This window comes from Anolis carolinensis, chromosome 1 (assembly GCF_035594765.1).
Source record: "Anolis carolinensis isolate JA03-04 chromosome 1, rAnoCar3.1.pri, whole genome shotgun sequence".
Taxonomy (NCBI): Eukaryota; Metazoa; Chordata; class Lepidosauria; order Squamata; family Dactyloidae; genus Anolis; species Anolis carolinensis.
The window spans coordinates 148,279,203-148,301,890 of record NC_085841.1 but is presented as its reverse complement, the minus strand read 5'-3'; the positions used below and the strand labels follow the sequence as shown (position 1 = coordinate 148,301,890).

The 22,688-nt window shown below is 42.6% G+C and overlaps 1 protein-coding gene across 3 annotated transcripts; it reads right to left on the bottom strand.

The window, feature by feature from the left end:
- Window positions 1-1,202: 1,202 nt before the first annotated feature.
- Window positions 1,203-8,812, bottom strand: mycn (MYCN proto-oncogene, bHLH transcription factor). 3 transcript variants are annotated; one of them, XM_008117320.3, is made up of 3 exons: window positions 8,607-8,812; window positions 5,229-6,189; window positions 1,203-2,727 (listed from the first exon to the last, which is right to left on the bottom strand). In XM_008117320.3, the coding sequence occupies exons 2-3, from the start codon at window positions 6,067-6,069 to the stop codon at window positions 2,132-2,134; spliced, it is 1,437 nt and encodes a 478-aa protein (XP_008115527.1). In that variant the 5' UTR covers window positions 6,070-6,189; window positions 8,607-8,812; the 3' UTR covers window positions 1,203-2,131. The 3 variants fall into 3 exon arrangements, with proteins under 3 accessions (XP_008115527.1, XP_008115524.1, XP_008115538.1); XM_008117317.3 differs by lacking the exon at window positions 8,607-8,812 and adding an exon at window positions 6,632-6,906; XM_008117331.3 differs by lacking the exon at window positions 8,607-8,812 and adding an exon at window positions 6,650-6,906.
- Window positions 8,813-22,688: the final 13,876 nt, after the last annotated feature.

Here is a 22,688-nt window from a genome sequence, read left to right as displayed (position 1 = left end):
GAGCACCCACCCCCAAATCGGAAATGACTAGACTTAATGTTAGGGGAAAACCTTTACCCTTAGACCTCATGAAATGTATGGGATCAGTCAAAATTCTGCAGATACTTCAGCATATTGGTAAGTTTGAAAAGCAGGATTCAACCCCTCACTTAGGCTGGATCTAAACTGTCATATTATGTGTATACTCACATAATTCAGTTCAAAGCAGATAATCTGGTGGTGATCTGGATTATATAGCATGTTGATCCAGCCTTAATCCAAATTATCTTCTTTGAACTGGATTATATGAGACAACACTGCCCTATAACCCAGTTGAAAGTGGGTAATCAGGATTCAGAAACTAGATGTCAGTGTAGATGGGGCCTTACTGGCAGAATGGTTGGTGTGCTAGCATTGAAAACCAAAGCAATTATTATGGGTATAACCTGGAGGAATTGTAATATGTTCTTTAGGATTACTGGGATAAAAGCTGATGAAGTAACTAAATAAACCCCACACTGAAAATGGTAGGCTCCGGAAATCTATCTGATGCCAATGTATGACAAATTACTAGTTTTCTTGGCAACATTTATTCGGAGGTTTGCAGAGTCTGACACTCAAGCCATTCTACCACATTGACATTTAATCGTAATTTACATTATTGCCAGGTTTTTTTGTGTGTCAGAAGCAACTCGAGAACATACTGCAAGTCGCTTCTGGTGTGAGAGAATTCGCCGTCTACAGAGATGTTGCCCAGGGGACGCCCAGATGTGTTACCATCCTGCTGGGAGGCTTCTCTCATGTCCCTGCAAGCTAGAGCTGACAGAGAGATGGGAGTTCACCCCATCTCACGGATTTGAACTGGCAACCTTTAGGTCAGCAAAACAACCTTCAGGTCAGCAGTCCAGCCGTCACAAGGGTTTAACCTATTGCTCTGGATTATTGCCAGTGTAATGGGCCTTTGTTTCCTTCCATCCTATAGTTACCAAAATTTGTGGAGGCTCAGGTCCCATTACATGTAAATGGTGTAGCAAAATGGTAATCTATAAATAAAATGGCAAAATCAAGGTTTACTTTTTGGATTTTTGGTGGGGAATATTTTCAAACCGTAGGTGGCTAAATCTGTGGAGGGCTGACTACATTATTTCCTACCAGATAAATAGGAAACATAGGATAGGAAAATATGCAGTATAACAATGTAAAGAGGAAGTAAGTACCACATTATGTAATTGCTATTTATTTTCATAAACATGAGGTATTTCAAAGTGCTATAAAGATGCAGCACTAAATGTACATCATTGGAAGAAATTAAACACAGAACTTTGCCATTACCCAGTTCTATGCAACAAACATTAACAAATACATTAACTGGAAGAAACAGGCTAGGAAAAAAGGCATATATAGTAAATTTCTTTACAAAAGTTTTCTTAGTTCAAAAAAGTGATAAAGTAATATCTACTCAAAACTTTCCACAACCATTTTCATACGAAAATATAAGTATCAAATTTAGTTATGTATCAGCATCATACTAAAGTATACAGGCAGTGTAAGAATTAGTACAGTACATAACAGAGATTAACAATATATTTGTATACAAAAACATGCTCCTCAAACATTGAGGTATTACAGTACTTAGGTATGAACTTCCAGTCTAATATTGGTAGCAAAAGTCACCTCATAACCCAAGACATGTACAAAAGGCAAGTGTGTAGTGGTATTTACAGAGGTGTTCCCCAAACAACACGGGTACAAAATGCTTTTGCCCCATAACACCTGGTAGAACGTAAGCACCATTAAAAGGGAATGAATGTTTCCAGACTCAACTGGATGTCATAAGCAGGTCCAAATGCTCACAACATTGAAAGAACACATACAGTTCTAAGAGGAAATACAAAGGCATTCCATTACAGATTGGCAGTCTCTTCAATTTCACAAAAAGAACATCCATCTGCTCTCCATTCAGATAACAGTATTTAATTTCTGGGTTTTTATTTTTGTCATCTATATCAGAGACTGGATTGAAAGTAAAACCAACATTCTTAACGTCAAAAAACATAACTCTCTTTAAGGAATCAAAAATGTGCAAAGTGGCAGTGGCTGTCCAGATCAGACAATGACAAAAAAGTTAAAAAGTTTTTTATGTATGTTTAAATTAACAAGTTTGCATGTGTTCCAATTTTTTTATCAACTGCTGTTGTCTGGCTTGCAATTTCTCCTTTTCCAGCATTAATTTGTGCTCCTCAGCCTGTAGGGAATGCACATAGTCGGTGGCCTTTGTCAAGATGACCACTTTTGCTGCTTTTTCATTTTTAACCAGTTCCGGCACGTGGTCCCTTAACGTAAGGAAACTTGACCTCAGATCGTTGCGCCGCTGACGTTCCAGGATGTTGTGGTTGCGCCGGCGTTCGCTGTCTTCCGAATCAGAGTTTCGAGGGCTGGAGCTTTTCAGCTTTGGCTGGGCCACTGGTTTCACTGGACGGGACGCTTCGCTTTTTAGCTTTTTCTGGGGTGGCACCTCTTCGTTTTCGATATATGGCGATGGCGCGGCATAGTTATGTTGCTGGTGAATAGGGGCGCAGCGCTTGAGGATGACTTCACTTGGCTGAGTTCTCCCAGAGGCAAAGCTGGTGGCGTTTTTGGGGCGCACTGCAATCGTGAGGGTGCTGACCGATTTGTAGGAGGAGGAACGCCTCTTTTCCACTGTCACCACATCAATTTCCTCCTCATCATCCTCCTCTTCCTCTTCATCTTTTAAATATATGGGAGGAGGAAAAAAAAACATCAACACGTTACAACCTTGGGGAAACATGGCAGAAGGCTCCCTGAAGCATTTAGCATTAATTAGCATATATATGTGCTAAATAAAAGCAATTCCCAGGGCAAATGCTCATGTATAAATATTGAAGTGCTAAAATAGGCCATACAATCAGGAAGGTTTTAAAGGGGGAGGAGTTTTTAAAAACAACAAAAATTCTAATATTCTGCTTGAAGGTGACTACATATACTTTATAAATAAAGAAGATATGGTTACAGAAGCACAAACACAATGCAAAGAACGTTGCATTGTGGAATACAGTAAAAGGAGTAAATCCAAATGGTCTCAGGAGGAATAAAAAAGATCTTAGAAAGCAATCCCTTTATTTGCATTTTAAGCAACTGCTCTGTGCTCAAAACTGCATGGACAAAACAAACAGGGCCCCAATGCACACAGAAGAGTGTGAGTCCATGCCCACACCGAGACATACCCAGAACACAGCTTGTTTGGCTGAAAAAGGACTGGGAAGCTAAACAATTGTTCTATTTGTTCTGAACAAAAAAATGGCAAAAGCTGTTCCAGTTGGTAGGTCCCTTTAAGCCCAAATTTTGGTGGGCTGCCAAGAAGACAGCTGTTGGGAGGAAGTCCTCCCTCACTCAAAGCTGTCAAGAGGCAGACATTAGGGGAGCAGTGAATCTTTTAAACAGGAGGCTCAGGCGTCAAGTTTATGATGATGGTCTCATTTACATACTAGAGATCCGTATTTACTATCATAGTAGATCCCCAATAGATATCCCCCCTCTTCTCTCCCCCCCCATTTTAAATCATAAACAAAAAACAAACCACTCTATTTAATACTGGCATTATATGCATTTGTTCCACCAAACTCCAAAATGTTGTAAAACATCAATCTGTCAGTCACCATAGAGGTATCATTATAAGGTACTGCTCAAAATGCAAACTCAATCGTCCACAGCAAGTAAAGCACATTTTATTGAAACTCAAGATATTGAGTTGCTATGTGTTTTCCAGGTTGTATGGAACATGGCCACACAGCCTGGAAAACTCACAGCAACCCAGTGATTCTGGCCATGAAAGCAACACATTGACCAAGATATTGTTTTGTTTTTTTGTTTTTAAAGACTTACAGCAGCAGAATGGTAATAGGGATTTAAAAACAATACTGCAGTGTTTTGAATAATAGGGCAATTTGATTTTAAAGAAATGCTTCTCCTTCACCAATCATCAACACTCTAATCTTTTGTAATGTATGAAAAGCCATATAATTGTGTGGCAGCCACCAAAAGAAACTTTTCTAATTGTGATACTGACCTAAGAGAAGCAAGAACACTGCCATCTACTGATCAGTATTGGCAATGTTTCTCAGACAGAAGCAATAAAACACCCCTACCCTTTGAAGGACACTAACTTATTTTCTTTACTAATTTTGCCAAAGATCAAAGGCTCTACAAGTGTTTTCTCCTTGCAAAACACATACTATGGCCCTAACTGCCTTGACTACACAAAGCTGTCAGTATAAACATCTACATTTCAATTTCACAGTACCAGAACTTCACACATAGCTGGAAGACAAGAGGCCATCTCATAGGGAACACACAATTTATTTCCACTTCTGTCCTATCCCACCTTTAAATCAAATCTCTAAGGGCCCTTCCATGCATTCATATAACTCAGAATATTAAGGCAGCAAACCCCACAATATCTGCTTTGAACTGGGTTATCTGAGGCCAGACTGCCATATATCCCAGTTCAAAGCAGATAATGTGGGATTTTATTCAGCTGTGTGGAAAGGGCCCAAACCTCTCCCTGTCTTTGCTGTTCTCAAATGCTCAACTTTAGACTGAAACCACCAGCACTCACTCAATTCACACACACACACAATTTTTAAAAAAGAGCTATCAGACACAAGCATGAGTTAACCGTCTTTGCACAATGTCAACAATGTCAAGAAAAAAAAGTCTCATTTGCCTAGGGGGAAAGAAGCCAGACAGAGAAAATAAGAAGATAATGCATAGTAATTAGTGAGATTTTCGCCCTTTCTGAAACTAATCCACTTCTTATTGGTTTAGTATTTACACCTTATTTTATTTTTTGGTTGTTTAATATTTATTTTACTTAAGTGATATTTGTCTTTACTCTTCTAATATAGCACAAATCCTATGTAAAATCATACTACATGAAATCTAAAATATATACATTCTGGGTGGAAAAAGCTGTATGCAATATACCAGTTCCTGGCAAAGCAGTTTTTTTTCTTGAACTACAGCTCCCAGCATCCTCCCCCAGGCAGCAGGGCCAATCACAGTGGATGCACACAGTGGCGGGGAAAGGACTGTGCAAGTTGTAGTCTAGGAAAAAAAAAAGCAATAACTCAAGATTCAGCTGAGCAAGCCAATCATGAGATATTGACTACTGGTGATGGAGAATGTTAGGCAGGCAGCATGCATTTAACAAAGGATGGGCTGATATTTACCGGAATCACTGAGCGTATCATCCCCTGAACTGCTGCAGTTGTTGTTGTTAGCCCGGCAGTCATTAGCTGCACCCGGGTGGCGACTGTTGCTGTTTCGCTGAGCAGGAGCTGCTGGAGCCAGGGCACCGGTGATGCCAGCCTCTCCACCAGCTGTGCAGGATGGAGCAATGGTGGTGCCCAGTTCCCTCTTCATCTCCCTCTTGATGGGGAAGGGGAAGACCACAGCGGGATCCACACACTCCGAGACAGAGTTGTTGAGCTCTGCTTGGCTGCTGCCATTGTTTCCTGTGCTGCTGGGGGTGGTGGAGGAGACGGCAGTGGCAGTGCCCACTGCGAGGGTGGCAGAGCCAGCTGCGGTGGCAGGCAGCCCTCCTCCTTTGCCCTGCAGCTTCTCATGCACAACCCTTTCCAGCTTCTCGCTGGCAGAGATGCCACTCCACATACAGTCCTGGATGATGATGGCGTTGAGGTTGCTGTTGATGCTCTCCCCCAAGCCAATCTCAAAGGAGTCCCCGCCATCGTTGTTGCCCCAGAGGTCAGCTTCCGGGGGCAGGAGCAGCAATTCAGAAGCCCAGTCCAGGGGGTCGCTGGTGCGAAAGCCCCCAAGAGCGGCCACCGCTGCCCCCCACGACCCCGCCACCCCACCTGGGGGGTTCTCTTGCAGGCCCGCCGGGCTAGGAGACAGAGGCGGCGTGGGCAGCAGCTCAAACTTTTTCCAGATGTCTTCCCCTGGGGGCGCCGAGTCCGGACCGCACAGATAAAAATCATCTTCGTCCGGGTAGAAGCAAGGCTGCAGCGAGTCAAACTCGAGGTCTGGGTTTTTACTGACCATCCCTGGCATCTCTAGCTTTTTAAAAATCCCCCCTTGGCTTCTTCAATAGGCTTGGAAATCACAATGTGGTGTTTTGTGGTCCAGGGGACGGCCAACACAACAACACCTTCCCCTCTCTCTGAGCAGGGTCTGAAACAAGGAAAGGCAAATTAGAATCAAAATAAACATCCAGAATGTCCCAATCGGCATAGAATATTCATCCCAAAACAAAAAGGGAGGAATTAATTCTTCACCAAGGGCCCTTCCACACAGAATATCAAGGCAGAGAATCCCACAATTATCTGCTTTGAACTGGATTATATGAGTCCACATTGCCAGATAATGTGGGATTTTTATTCAGTTGTGCGAAAGGGGCCCGACACCACTTCCTGGTCCTTTAATCCCACACAGCCCTATATCCCAGCATATCAAGACAGAATATCCCACCACATCTGCTTTGAACTGGGTTATCTGAGTCCACACTGCCATATACTCCAGTTCAAATGTGGGATTTGATTCAGCTGTGTGGAAGGGGCCCCAAAAAGCATTTTTCAACTCCCCTTCTCCCCCCAAAGAAGAATATTGAGCTCACCTAGTAAACAATTTCTACCTTCTCTAGTAGTCCAACAACACTGCAAACAGGGAGACAGGGGCTGCAAACACCCTGCGGAGTCTATGAATGTGAGTGAGGGGTTTTTCTGCCTTGAGTCTTTCTGCACAGCCACTCTTTCTCCAAACCCCCCCCCCCCCTTGTTAAATTGAGAGGAGGGCGGAGAAAAAATGTGGAGATGCTGGAGGAGGTATCTCCTGCAAACAAGCCCTTTTCGCTATCCAGCCGAGGAAGTTTCTTCCCTCCTTTTGTCATCTGCAAGCTATGCAGGAGAGGGGGGGGGACGGATGTTTCAACAAAAAAAGGAAGAAAGGAAAAAGAGGGAGGCGCTTTGCAAATTGCCATTCCATTCACTCCCCAGACCGCTTCCCGAAACCCACACGAAGGGGAGACGACGGCAAGGAAGGGAAGGGAAGGGGGCGCATTATGCAATGCAACGCCATTCAGGCACACAGCGCCATTCACGCGCCCCTCCACGCCCACCCGCCAGCCCAGGACGGGGAGGCAAACCCACCCGGCAGAAGGCAGGGCGCTCACTGGGAGCCAACATAAAACAAGAACGCGGGTGGATGAAAGGTGGGGGGAAAGGAGGGTCTCTTCGCCACCCACCTTTTCTCCCTCCAAAGCCATTGCAAAGCCTCGGGCTTGGGGATCATTTCCAGACCTCGACCCTTCTAGCGCGAAATCAGCTGCAATTGGGGCGTCCAAATGGGTCGCAAAGTGGGTTTAGGATCCGCCCCTTTCCCTAGATTATGAGACAATTTTATTTGTTTTTTGGGGTCCCTGCCACACAGCAGAAGAAATTCCCACATTTTCTGCTTTGATCTGGGATATATGCCAGTGGGGACTCAGATAATTCAAAGCAGGTATTGTGGGATTTTCTGCCTTGATATTCTGGAATATAGGGCTGTGTGGAAGGGTCCTGTGTTGTCGGAGGCTTTCACGGCCAGAATATCAATATCATGGAAGAAAATCCCACAGTATTTGCTTTGAACTGGGTTATCTGCGTCCACATTGCCATATATTCCAGTTTTTCCAGAGATTTTTTGCCTTGATATTCTGGGGTATGATATTCTGTGTGGAAGGGGCCTGGGTTACTGTGAGTTTTCCGGGCTGTATGGCCATGTAGCAGAACAAGGACAAAAGTCTACAGAGGGACCACCAAACGCAGCATTTGCCCAGACACGAATCGAGGAACACTGAAAGGCGCTGCAGACTAAATCAGCCCTAGCAGAGCACTTGGTGAACCAACCTGGACGCAGCATATGATTGGAGAAGACAGAAATGCTGGACCACTCTCACAACCACCATGTACACAGAGAAACCACTCAGTTCCGCAAGCATGTGGACAATTTCAACAGAAAGGAGTAAACCATGAAAACGAACACAATCTGGCTAACAGTATTTTAAAAACTCTAGAATCAGAACAGTAAACAAAGAGCAACACTCAGAAAACTGGGGACTTCCAGACACGAAACAATCAGGTTAACAGCTCTTAGCAAAGGATTCCCCCAGGCAGGAATCAGCCAGGCTTTGAAGCTGCAAGGTTATTCAATCCTATGCTAATCAAGGTGGCCAATTGGAACAGTCACACTTGTCTCCAACAGACAAGTTTTTTCTCCCACCCTGGGCATTCCACAGATATGCAATCCCACTTGTCTAGTTTCCAACAGACCTCACAACCTTTGCCATAGATGTGAGCGAAACGTCAGGAGAGAATGCTTCTGCAACACGGCCACACAGCCCGAAAAACTCACAGCAACCCAGTGATTCCGGCCGCGAATGCCTTGGACAACACAATGAATGAACAGCTTCTGCCCGACGCAGGATGGCATCCCGGATTCCCGCGGTCTTCCTCCTTGCCTTCCAAAGAGGCGATGCTGCTTCGCGCTGCCCCGACCTTCCCACCCACCTTGCCGCTTTCTCCCCTCCGTCCCCGGCGCTTCCATCTCCTTACCTCTTGGTTGCAAAAAAAGGGAGAAATAAAGGGGTGTGTGTCGGCCGGGTGCTTCTCCGAGTAGATGGCCCCTCCAGCCTGGGAAGCCTCCTCTTGCAGCCCCTCTTTTGCTCGCAGACAGATGACTGTCACTGAAGGCGCTTTGAAGCTCTGGGATATTATTAACTACCCAAAAGGAGAAGGGGGGAAAAAGCCCGGACACACCCGGGGAGGGGAGAAAGGGGAGGGAGGGGGGGCACACACAAACGGGAGCTCAAGGCCTGGCCACGCCCCCTCATTTGCATCAAAGCAGGAGAGTGGCTGAGCCTTTGGCGCCAAAATTCCCCCTCCCTTTTTTGTTTATATTCCGGCTCCTGCTTTGCAAAGGACAGAGGAGCTTGCAAAGGAAAGAACAAGCTGCGGGTGGGGGGCAACGGCACAAAAATGTTTGCCAAGCATAGCCACAAAAATATTCATTGAAACGAGTTCCAAAAATTCCCAAAATAATTATGAAAATATTCGGAAAAATATTCGTGAAAATATGCACAAACATAATCATGGAAATATTCATGAAAATAGTGACAAAAATATTCATAAAATATTCACAAAACAAAAGGAAAAAAAAAACGCAAGGAAGGGAGGGCTCTCGCTGATGCAAGGTTTGCAAGGCTGAATCTTAACTGGCGTAGCATGCATTGTATGTTCAGTGTAAACCTAAATAACTATGACGTGAGTCTATACCAGGCATGGGCAAACTTGGGCCTTCCAGGTGGTTTGGACTACAACTCCCACAATTCCTAACAGCCGGTAGGCTGTTAGGAATTGTGGGAGTTGTAGTCCCAAAACCTGGAGGGCCCAAGTTTGCCCATGCCTGGCCTATAACATTGCAGTACAAACTGCAGACCCAGCCTTTGTTGCAGTCATTTCAAAGCCCGGGATTTGGCGCAAAAGGAGAGCGAGGAGGAAATGCAAATGCAGAAGCGGTTGCAGGAGGAAATGCAAGCCTGCAGAGCCTACGGTAAAAATAAATAAATAAATAAATGCAGAGATAATCGTTTATACTCTACCCCACCCACTACTGTGGACAGACACAATATCAATATTCCGCCAAGATTGCCCAACTCCCAGGAGTTGGCTCTGCAAAAAGGCGACACCTTGCGGATTGGCCGGCAATTCGGGTTCCTGTAATTTTCTAGGACATGGGGGGGAAAGGAGTAGAGAAGGAATAATGGTGATGATAATAATCATAATCATAAAATAAAGGCAGATTATGTGAAAGACAGTCAAGAACCAACATTGATGGAAGTCAGCGTTTATTTATTTATTGTGTCAGAACTGAATCAAGGGTACAAGTTGTATTTGAAAACAAAGTTGTTTTTTTAAACTAAAACAACTTGGCATGATGCTAAATGCGCTTTGACCAGTAGCTGGCCACTTGGTGTGCCTCTGGTGTTGCTATAAGAAGGCCCTCAATTGTGCATGTGGCAGGACTCAATCTGCATTGTAGTGGTTTGCCTGTGGTTTGCTCTTCTCCACACTCACATGTCATGGATTCCACTTTGTAGCCCCATTTCTTAAGGTTGGCTCTGCATCTCGTTTTGCCAGAGCGCAGTCTGTTCAGCGCCTTCCAAGTCTCCCAGTCCTCTGTGTGCTCAGGAGGGAGTCTCTCATCCGGCATCAGCCACAGATTGAGGTTCTGGGTTTTAGCCTGCCACTTTTGGACTCTCGCTTGCTGAGGTGTTCCTGTGAGTATCTCTGTAGATTTTAGAAAACTATTTCTTGATTTAAGGCGTATGGAAGTCAGTAATAGAAAACTGCTTAAAGTGCAAAAGGCTTAAGAGAATATTGTAGAAATTCAACGCAAAGTAGAAGAGAAAACTGGCAAAAGAAAGCTCTCCATGGACAGTTCCTGGGAAAAACTGAGAGCAAAATTGACAAGGAAAAAACATGGATGTGGCTCACAAATGGAAAAAGGCCTGATTCTTGCAGCCCAAGAACAAGCAAATGCCATCAAAGCCAGAATTGAAAAGTTGGCTACAGATCCCAAGTGTAGACTCTGCAAAGAAGCAGATGAAACAATGGGTCACATTCTCACCTGCTGCAAGAAGATAGTGCAGACGGACTACAAGTAGAGGCATCATACCGCTCAGATGATCCATTGGAACTTGTGCCACAAATACCACAAATAATAATAATAATGATAATAATAAGTAATCCGACTCTTCTCAAGACTCCTCGAGGATACAACATAGATAACATATATAAATCAAATACATAAGACCATTAAAACACTGGGTTGCTGTGAGTTTTCTGGGCTGTATGGCCATGTTCCAGAAGCATTCTCTCCTTACATTTTGCCCACACTTATGGCAGCCATCCCCAGAGGTTGTGAGGTGTTGGAAACTAGGCAAGTGGGGTTTATGTATTTGTGGAATGGAGTCGTGAATCACATGTACAATCACATGTCTATAACCTCTCCCACACCAAAGAGGTACAGTTAAACTGTGTGATCCAATTGTTGATTTGGTTTCAACAGAAAGGAGGAATCCATGTAAATGAACAAAATTTGACTACCAGTATTAAAATCAGGACAGTAAATAAAGAACACCACTCAGAAAACAGAGGAATTCCAGACATGAATCAATCGTGGCCAATGAACACCTCCCAACAAAGCATTTCCCAGGGAGAAATCAGCCAGACTTAAAGCTGAAAAGCTATTCAATGCTAATCAAGGTGGCTAATTGAAACATTCCCACCTGCCTCCCCCACCCTGGACATTCCACAGATATACAAACCCCACTTGACTAGTTTCTGACAGACCTCATAACCTCTGATTATGCCTGCCACAGGTGCGGGAGAAATGTCAGGAAAGAATGCTTCTGCAACATGGCCATACAACCCAGAAAACTCACAGCAACCCAGTGATTCTGTCCATGAAAACCTTCGACAACACATTTGCCCAGATGGTTATAAAATTCTATAGGTTCCGCTCTTATTATTTTTTATTGCTTTGTGGAATGTATTAAAACAGCTTCTCCAAAGGGGAGGAGACACAAGACATAACATACCCAGGTATCTATATCAGACAAGACGCAACAGAGACAAGGATGGTGTTTTTTTTTTCTGTAAAGCGCGGCATTAACATTTTTTCAAATGACAAATGTATAAATAAGGACTGCCTGAGGCTACAGTCCTATAAACGCTTGCTGGCTTCATTGAAATCCGGGATACATGTCTGAGCTGACACGTACTGGATCTCACTGTGCACAGAATAGCAGCAAGGAGGTTCTACACAGGGGAAAACTGGGTCCAGAGTTTGGCGGGAAGAAGACTAGCATTTCAGAAAGTATCTTTGCGAATGGATTAATGGATACAGGGGCGGCCCACACTTCTCTCAGGGTGCATATCCATTGTAGAATTTATAGCAGTTTGGCATCATTTTAATTGACTTGGCTCACTGCTAGGGAATCCTGAGGGTTATGGTTTTATAAGGCTGTTGTTGGCCTTCTTTGCCAAAGACGGCTGATGCTTCACTAGACAACTCCCATGATTTCATAGCACTGAACCATGGCAGTTAAGGTTGTGGGGTTTTTTTTTTCCGTGTCAAGAGCGACTTGAGAAACTGCAAGTCGCTTCTGGTGTGAAATAATTGGCTGTCTGCAAGGACGTTGCCCAGGGGATGCCTGGACGTTTTGATATTTTACCATCCTTGTGGGAGTCTTCTCTCATGTCCCCACATGAGGAACTGGAGCTGACAGGCAGGAGCTCTCCCCACTCCCTGGATTCAAACTGCCAACCTTTCAGTCAGCAGTCCTGCCGGCACAAGGGTTTAACCCATTGCACCACCGGGAACTCTTAAAGTTGTGTTAAACTACATTAATTCTTCAATGTAGACAGACTCGTAGACAATAGAATTGCCTAAAGTGGGATCCTGCTTTTTCCTAGCTCAGGCTTTGTTGGCTGTATTGTTTTTTGCTCCTTGAAAGGAAAAGACTGCCCCCCCCTCCTTCACATTCCTAGTACTTATGCTGCTTTTAAAAAGTCCATTTAGATCGCAAACAAAGTGAAAAGTGGGGCTGGGTAGGTTTCAAAGAAAGATTTTGCATATCAACAGCTCCCCCCCCCCCCCAAATAAATCACCATCTACTGGAGCTTTGTCAAAATAGATATTGATTTACTTCATCAAATCCTATTTGGAAGAGACCCTGAGGGCCATTCAGTCCAACACTTTCGTGCCATGGAGGAACACACAATCAAATTACCCCCAACAGATGGCCTTCCAGCCTCTACTTGAAAACCTCCAGAGGAGATTCCACCACGCTTCGAGGCAGCATCTTCCACTGTTGAACAGCTCTTACCATCTGGAAGTTCTTCCTAATGTTTAGGTGGAATATCGTTTCCTGAAGCATAGAATCATAAAATCATGGAGTTCGTGGAGTTTCAGTCAATTTCTCAGCATCTTAGTCTCCAAAGCAGCAAAAAACAAGTTGCTCCCTCCTCAATTGATATCCTTTCAAATACTTAAACATGACTATCATGTCTCCTTTTAGACTTCTTTTCTCCAAGCTAAACATACCCAGCTTGCTTCTCACATGGCATGGCTTCCAGACCTTTGACCATTTTGGCCGCCCTTCTCTGGATACCTTCTTGAATTGGATTGCCAGCTTCCTACAGCTGGAAACACATATTGATCTGTTGTTTATATACTAAATGAGTTGCAGCTTCCAAACAATCTCCAATGGAAGTCCTACCCAAAGCACTTTACAGTAGTCCAGCTGAAAGACTGGTAATGGGTGCCCCTGAATGGACTTCATCCACAAAGGAGAGGAGGGGTAGCGGCAGGAATCCTCTTCGTTCCATGGCATTTCATGCTGCTCTGTCTTTAAAGAAGATGGAGAAATACTCATCCCCATCACATAGGATTGACTCCTCTATCTAGCTCAACAATTTCAAGGATACCGGCATGCTTCTTAAAACAGGCATTCCTTTTGAAACACCGTTTTCCATGGAACCGTTCCTCTTAGACCCCTACACTAAAGGAGACAGGCAAGCATCCTTTCCTTTTTTAAACACTGTTTTCTATGGGATCGGTCCCATTAGGTCACTACATTAAAGGAGACAGGCACACTTTTTAAACCCGTTCTTTCAATGGGACCCACACTGTCGTTAAAGTACTAATGGAAACAGAAGGAACATTAGCAGACTGCCCACATGAATGCCCACACTAAAACAACACAAAGTAGACAGACAAATCCACCACTTCCCATCCCAAGGAAAAAATACCCATTTTAAGTGTTTCTATGTGCAGGGAAAGGAGTGGAGTCAATTTTCTGCCCGTCTTTGAAATCCTCCCATATCTACATGCTGTGGAGACCGAGTCCCATGAGCAACCTCTGGAAGGAGTTCTGCATTGTTTGGTGGGCTTCGTAGGAATCCGTCTTTGAAGTGTGTAGAAATGGGTAGAATGGAGGGTGACTTCTGTATGAGGTAGTCCAAAGTTGGAGAATGTAATTCTTCAGACTGCAGTCACCAAAGACCCCCAGCCGGCATGTCTAATAATGATTTTCATGAGTTGAAACCCCACCCTCCCCCATAATGTTTCCAAGCTCTCCATGTAGCTGGCAGGCTAATCACCATAACTAACTAAGTGCTCAGCCAGGAGGAGGCTTAGATCCAAGAATTTGTATTTTCTTTTTCTTTGAACTTGTGGCTGAAGTGTCGAACACAAAGACGCACACAGTTTCTGTTTAACTCATGCAGAAAATCTGGCCTTGGTGGTGAGAGACTTGACAGGTGCCACCGTCTTGGCTTCATATTAATGGCCCAGATTGCAAGAACATTACGCGTGTAGGCTGATGGTGGCATTGACTTCTGTACATTTATGCCTTTAGTTGCAGGCTGTTTTTGTCTGCTGTTTGACTTTTTTTAAAGAGCATGAGTCAGATGAAAGATTTGTGGCAATCTGATGTGGCTTTGCTACATCTCTTCTTGCATCACTGTTCTCCTTGATCAGTACCCGAGGAAAACCTCAGTGCTATACACTGCATTCATCTGACTGATAACCACCTGCAACTCTGAATTCAGGAGAAGCCTAAGAATTTGGTTTTAAAAAACTCTCCTTAACTTTTAAAAACTTTTTCATAAGAGTTTGGTAACAACGACATTTGGTTCCAGACGGGGAGGGGATCACAAATACATACTTGGGGTGCATTTACACTGTAGAATTAATGCAGTTTGATATTGCTATAACTGCTATGGTCCAATGCTATAAAACCCTGGGAGTTGTAGTTTTACAAGATCTTTAATCTTTTCTGCCTCACCAAACTACAACTCCCATGATTCCATAGCACTGAGCCATTACAGTTAAACTGGAATCAAACTGCATTCATTCTATAGTACAGATGCAAGGCTTGTGCATTCCGGGTAAACTGTAATCGGTTTTGGTGTCCTGGGTTTCGGTGGAGGCCCCGATTGGGAGCCTCCTGAATTCTAGAGGGTAGATATCTGTTTTTGATCTGGGGTGCCGAAAGATTTATTTTCTATCTGGCCCACTATGGGGAGGGGGCTTCTCGGGCTCCCCTTCCCATCATTTTAGGCATTTAAGCTGTTTCTACTATATAGGAGAGGTGTTGAAGGCAGGCGCGTTTTGATCTCTTCTGCTTTGGACTTAATGCTTCCTTACAGCTGTTTCTACTAGTTTCTACTCTAGAGGAGAGGTAACTGGTAGTAATTTTCAGGAAATGAGGGTTTTCTTCTTGTTTGCTAGGATTAATAATAATGATTAAACTGTGATGCCAAATAGGGGAGGAGGAGTTGAGATCGGCTCCTGTGTGCTTTCGTTACGGGTGGGTTTTCGTACCCGGAGGGCCCTTACTGTAAAGGGCTCCTGAAGGAGCCGAAGGAACCAGCTCCAAAAAGATCAGTGCACAAGTCTAATAGATCAGTGGTTCTCAACCTGGGGTTCCCAGATGTTTTTAGCCTTCAACTTCCAGAAATCCTAACAGCTGGTAAACTGGCTGGGATTTCTGGGAGTTGTAGGCCAAAAACATCTGGGGACCCCAGGTTGAGAACCACAGTAATCGATGAACCCAGGCCCGTAGCCAGAAAAACAATAGGGAGGGGGGTTTGAAACCATTTTTATTTTTTTAGAAAATCATGAAGAGTAGGTCCATAACAAAAATAATTTAAATTCTATGACCCATTCTATATTTTTATGTATTCTTAATTAAATAAAATTTTTATTTTAGCTACAAGGTTTCAAGTAAAAAAAACCTGAAAATGAATCTAAATTGGTAATTTAGTAGTTACAAAAAAAATACCACAACACCTGTTGGAAACACTTGAAAACTGTGTCAATACACTTTGACAGATATCAGGCTCCATTGATAAACTTCGGTGGACAATCAAGAATGCAAGTCCAGCCAGTCTTTCTTGCTCCATTGTGCTTCTTAGTATATTTTCAAATGTTTAAGAGCTGAAAATGATATTTCATTTGCAGTTGTTGGAACTGGCAATGTTAGAGAAATCTGAAGTTTCTTCACATTCAGAAAAAAACCTGTCTATCACAGTCAAGACATGCTTCCAGTGCATTTGATGGTTTTTCTGCATGTGTAATCTTTTTTCATTTTCTACACCATCAGTTTGTCAGTATCTTGAAGGCATTCATTGCCACATTTGTTCAAGTTGGATTTTAAATGGCCACAATTAATCGGGAGGAACACTTTCAGTTCCTGAACTACTTTCCTGTTCCTTGTAAACCTTTCTCAAAGTTGACTGCAGGAAGAGTCCAGAAATGAGATATGCACATTTAGTCTATAATATTCCATTGGTGTTGGTGAACTTGTTTGCACATTGCTTTTACAAGTCTCCCTTGAACAGATGCGAGGAATCCTAACTTCTCCACCCATAGTATATTGGTTCACTGTTCTGCTCAATTAAACTATGCTTTATCAGTTCAAACCATTTTCCCACAAGCTCCTCATCTTCTTATACTACATTTTGGAACCACCCACAATATTGCACCTTCAATCAGGATTGTCTTCATTTGGTGCATGTTATAATCTTGAGATGAAAACTTTCCATTTTGCTGTTTTAAGAACACATTTTTTGCTTGTTCTGCTAATGCCTGTCTCACGTGTACATTGTTTGGTAGACTTCTGTGGTGAGTGTGTCAACTGTTCCAACACCATAGCAGAAGAAACAGGACTCTAGAAACTTCCCTTGTGCGTCTCACAGACAGGACCATACTTCTCAAACTTAGCACGAACGCATACAATTCTTAGGTGTGTTGGAAATTCTGTTGCATACTCACCCTTCAATTGTCACTGTTCTTCCCCAATGTTCTCAAATTAAAAATACCACTTAAAATGTTATTGCGCTCCTCGAAGGGCAAACAAACATTTGCCATTTTCTTTGACTGTCCTGTCAGCTGTATTGAAGGGGCAAAGATGTAAAAGATGTAAAAATACTCCTCTTAATCCAAAGTCAAAAGTAGGAGGCCCCTTTTCTGTGGAGAGGGCGAGGAAGGACACCACGAAAGTTGGATCTTCAAACTGCAAAAAAACTATTTATTGCGAGCTTAGCAATAACGACAAAAAAATGCATACATCAATGCAATAAAAGGATTTGTCGCACTTTCAAAATGGTTGCAAGGGTTTTTATCACTTCTACAGAAAATAGTAAGCATATCCTTATTGACTTACAAAGATCATTTACCCCATTCGTCTAATGTTGGCTACATCACAAGCATCTTAAGCATCATGCAATTCCATTGGTTTTCTATGTTGTAACAACATGTGACTCTTTAGACAATGGTGCTTTTCATGTTATTGACCCTGATCTCAGTACCTGCTTATATTCCTCTTGTTTCAAGTATAGGTTCAAAACCGTATGGGAATTCTAGGGAGTAGTGGTTAATTGGTTCTGATTTGATGTATTGTTATTGTTGAAAGTAACTTCTTTTTCTCTGGAACAACTCTTTTTCCCCCCAAACATCAGCATTTTCTCTCAAGCGTAGGCCTTTCTCAAACATAGGCTTTTGCAACTTAGGTCAATCAAAACATATGGGACTTATTGTCATTAGAAGTATCTTTGAAAATTCTCTTTTTAAACCCACATCCCCCTCAGTATGGTGACATTAGATTCATTTGATTAATGTCATCTTTTGAGTGAACATTGTATTACACATTGCTACCATACTTCAATTCAACTTTGAAAAATCATACATAGACAACATCTCTTAAAATGTGTATACATTTTTGGCACCTCTGCTATTTAGAAAAAACTTAATCAAATACAGAATTATTAAATACTCCATAAAAGGACTTAAATACCTCAAAGGCAGCAGATCCTGCCTGATCTTTCATGCCGGTGTGGTTGCAGAAAGAAATGCAAGGATGCAGAGCCCAAGGTGAAAATAAATACAGAAATCATTGTGCACATTCCATATAATACAAAGGTCATGCAGTAGCAGAACAGCAAAGATACAAATGCTTATCCCAGTTTGGAGCAGGAGATTTTACTGTTAACTTTGGTATAGAAGAAAATCTGACACCAGAAGACAGAATGTGAAAGATTAGAATGGAAGCGAACACAGGCTAGATCTACACTGCCCAATATCCCAGGATCTGATTCCAGATTATCTGTTTTGAACTGGATTATATAAGTCTACACTGCTAGATAATTTGGGATAAGCAGATAATGTGGGATCAGATTCTGGGGTATAGGGCAGTGTAGATCCACAGGAGCCCCGGTGGCGAAGTGTGTTAAAGCACTGAGCTGCTGAACTTGCAGAAAGGTCCCAGGTTCAAATCCTGGGAGCGGAGTGAGCGGCTGCTGTTAGCTCCAGTTCCTGCCAACCTAACAGTTCGAAAACATGCCAATGTGAGTAGACCAATAGGTACCGCTCCAGCGGGAAGGTAACGGCGCGCCATGCAATCATGCCTGCCATATGACCTTGGAGGTGTCTACGGACAATGCCGGCTCTTCGGCTTAGAAATGGAGATGAGCACCAACCCCCAGAGTCAGACATGACTGGACTTAACATCAGGGGAAACCTTTACTTTACCTTTAGATCCAGCCATAGAGAGTGCATTGAGGTTAACTTCCTCCTTGCATGATTTCCTGTAGCAGTTTGCACAGAAACAGTCAGGCCTGGACAGATTTAATAAAGGACTAAAACATAGGTTGGTTTTAAAACACTGTTGTATTAAGCCTTGAGTTCCAAAAGGTTTTGCCATTTGTGCCTTTTGGAAGGCTGTTGCAATTCCCAATCAGCTCATTTGCTGTTCTGAAAAGATTTAAAAGGATCACAGTTCTGCACAGTATTTTAGTTGTTAGTGGCAGGGAGCTATTATAAGGAGGAAACTGCAAGCACTAAATTGGAATCTGTCTTCATCTGATGAAGTACAATTAACAGCAAGATTAAAATAATATAAAAGCACTAATCATGATTTTTAAAAAGCTCTGTCACAAACTCTTTTTGTTACATAGATTTTAATTCCAAGTCTACCAGCATAAAAAGATTTTAGCCTGCTGGTGGGAGGAAAGAAGACCAGTCAAACCTCTTGCAAGAAGGAATTCCACAATCTGGGAGCAGACACTGTGAAGACCCTGAGGCCTTTTCTATACTGCCATATAAAATCCAGATTATCTGCTTTGAACTGGATTATATGTAGACTCATATAATCCAGTTCAAAGCAGATAACCTGAATTCTCTACTTTGATAATCTGGATTATATGGCAATGTAGAAGGGGCCTGAGAATCCACTGAGAAGGTCCTTAACAGAAGGCAATTCCCCAAAGATGGAAAGGCTCAAACATGAAGAATTATTATTTATTTATTTACTACATTTATATCCTGCCCTTCTCACCCTGAAGAGGACTCAGAGCAGTTCACAACAGAGGCATAATTTAATGCCATGAGTACATATAAAAATAAAACAACATATACTTAGAAATCACATCATTAAAACATATCACTTAAAACAATTACTTAAAATCACACAGCCCAAAAACATATATCAGGAGTAGTTCCAATTGTAACTTGCATTGTTCATTACTGCTCTGCGAGATCATTGTTGCACTGGGAATCATTGTGCAAACGTTTGGTCCCACAACCATGTCTTCACTTTCTTCCTGAAGGTCAGAAAGGAGGGAGCTGATCTAATTTCCCTGGGGAGGGAGTTTCATAGCCAGGGGGCCTCCACCAAGAAGGCCCTGTCTCTCATCCCCACCAGTCGCACTTGCAAGGGGGATGGGATCAAGAGCAGGGCCTCCCCAGACGACCTTAACCTTCGAGATAGTTCATGGGGGAGATACATTTGGTCAGGTAACCTGGGCTGGAACTCTTTATGGCTTCATAGGCTAAAGCCAGCACTTTGAATTGTGCTTGGTAGCAGACTACCTTTCCGGCACCTAGAGATTTAAAGATCATAACCAGCACTTTGAATTCTGTCCAAAAATGGAACAATAACCAATGAAGCTATTACAACTGTACAACTGTTCTCAGTAGCCAGCCACAGTCAACAGTATTTTGAACCCACGGAAGTTTCTGATTTGGCAACCCCAATAGAGTGTATTATACACTTACTAGACACCTGTCATTTCTTGTGCTGTCTTGGGGTTTTGGGACTGCAGTTGTACAAAGCGATGTTCCTAGTAAGCAGTTCAATTTCCACTGAAACAAGTCAGACGTGACCTTACTTCCAGGTAAACGTGCCAAGAGCCAGGGCACCAAGTCTGCCAAAGGAGAGAGCTGATACTTTGGGACAATAGAATAAGCAGATGTTGATCCCTTGAAACCAATCAAGCTTTTCTCAGTTTAAACTGATTGAAGCTTTCTTGGCTTGGCCCTATTCCATTTGTACCATGGGCCAGAACTTGAAAGTTATTCCTCTGTTTGTTCTCCTTTTACATGCAGCTGATAGAGCTTCAGTGATAAGCCCTGGACCATTCTTCAAAGCTTTACCATAAACAGCAAAGGAAACAGCTTCACACTTATTGCTGCAATGAAAGTACCTTCAGACCCTTTAAAGTCCTTTATGGACTATTGATGGTTTTATTATTGCCAGCCCAGCTTCACTAAATCAGTGTAAAACATTTGTTTATTTCTTTGTCACATAAATAAGTGGACTATCTCTGGCGGTTACCATAGATGTACTGAAGAGCAATTGGAAAGGTTACTGATGTCTTATTGCCTTGCCTTTCTTTTACACAGACAGACTTGCAGACATCCATCCCTGGTCCGCTTTAGGAGGGGGAAGCAAGAAAAGAAAGCTCAGCAATTGCTTTATAGCACAGCTGAGAAATTCACTCTTTTCTTTTTCAATACCCATTGCCTTTTTCCTGCAGCCACTGCTTACTTCGCTGACATCTTGAAATGCGTAAAGATCTGCATGCTAAGAATCTTTTCTAAAGTTGGTTGGGCATCACAAGTCATGTTTAGATTTAGCCACCAAAGCTAGCTGGAACAGATTTGGAGTCTAATAGCTTGAAAAAAGGATAATGAAATAAAATTTGGAAGCAGCCTAGCATTTCCTGTCCTGATTGGCAACTAGTGTTCAATCCTCCTTTCTGTCCAAGAAATCTTTTAAAATACTTTTTGGAGTATTGATGGAATGGCTTTGGGGGAAGAAGATAAAAGGTGTGTTCCAAGGGTTGAACCTTTTGCCTGCAAAGTTTGGGCTCCTGTCATTTTCACCAGCCATTACTGTTTGTTATATTATCCAAATCCATTTTCTAGCCAGCAGTTAAAAGATGTAGGATGAGCCATGTGTTTCATCTACAGTAGAGTCTCACTAATCCAAGCCTCTGGATAATCCAAGCCATTTTTGTAGTCAATGTTTTCAATATATCGTGATATTTTGGTGCTAAATTCGTAAATACAGTAATTACAACATAACATTACTGGGCATTGAACTACTTTTTCTGTCAAATTTGTTGTCTAACATGATGTTTTGGTGCTTAATTTGTAAAATCATAACCTAATGTGATGTTTAATAGGCTTTTCCTTAATCCCTCCTTATTATCCAAGATATTAGCTTATCCAAGCTTCTGCCGGCCCATTTAGCTTGGATAAGTGAGACTCTACTGTACTTCAGTTATCCTAGCTAGAAATTATAGCCCAATGATACCATGAAAGGGCATATATCCTTCTACTCTTGCTCTAAGGCCTCTTCTACACTGCCATATAAAATCCAAATTACCTCATTTGAATTGGATTACACGGCAGTGTAGACTCATATAATTCAATTCAAAGAAGATAACGTGGGTTATCTGCTTTGATACTCTGGGTTATATGACAGTGTAGAAAAGGGCCTGAGTCTTTTGTTCCTTGGCTTTCCTCTGTCATGACCACTCCAATTCAACAAAGCATATATCTTTTAACCTTTAAAGGTGCATCTGCACTGTCATTGTAACTTGATCCCACTTTACCTGGCATGGATTGTTGTTTGGTGAGACATTAATATTCCTTGGCACAAAAAAATTAAAGAACTCGCAAAACTGCAATTCCTTAGCATTGAGCAATGGCAGTGGAAATTGAGTCAGCTGCATTAATTCAGATGTATCTTAAATCTTGTCCTCTTCTATCCTTTCCTTTTCTTTCTGAAGTGAGCTGCCCTCTATCTCAATATGGCATGGAAAACTCTTTGGCTGGATCTACACTGGCCTATATCCCAGGATCTGATCCCCGATTATCTGCTTTGAACTGAATTATATGAGTCTACACTGCCAGATAATCTGGGATAAGAAGATAATCTGAGATTAGATCCTGGGATATAGGGCAATGTCGATCCAACCTATGTCAGTAATAAGCAAGACAAAGATCAGGAAAAAAAACAACACATCCATTCAACATGTGATGGTTTAAAGATACAGACCTCTTTAATATTTTGATCATTCTGAAACAAAAGCCTTCTCAATGAAGTGGAATTTCCTACCTGATAATAAAATTTTAGAAAAGGGAAGGCGAGGAGGGAGGAGGGGAGCTGTAGCTCAGATGTTTATCTTGGCACAACATCACACCGCTGAGAGATTATGTGTATCCTGTACAAATATCTTGCTGTTTAGTTGGGTTGCTTAAGGCTACAGTCTTCCAGATAG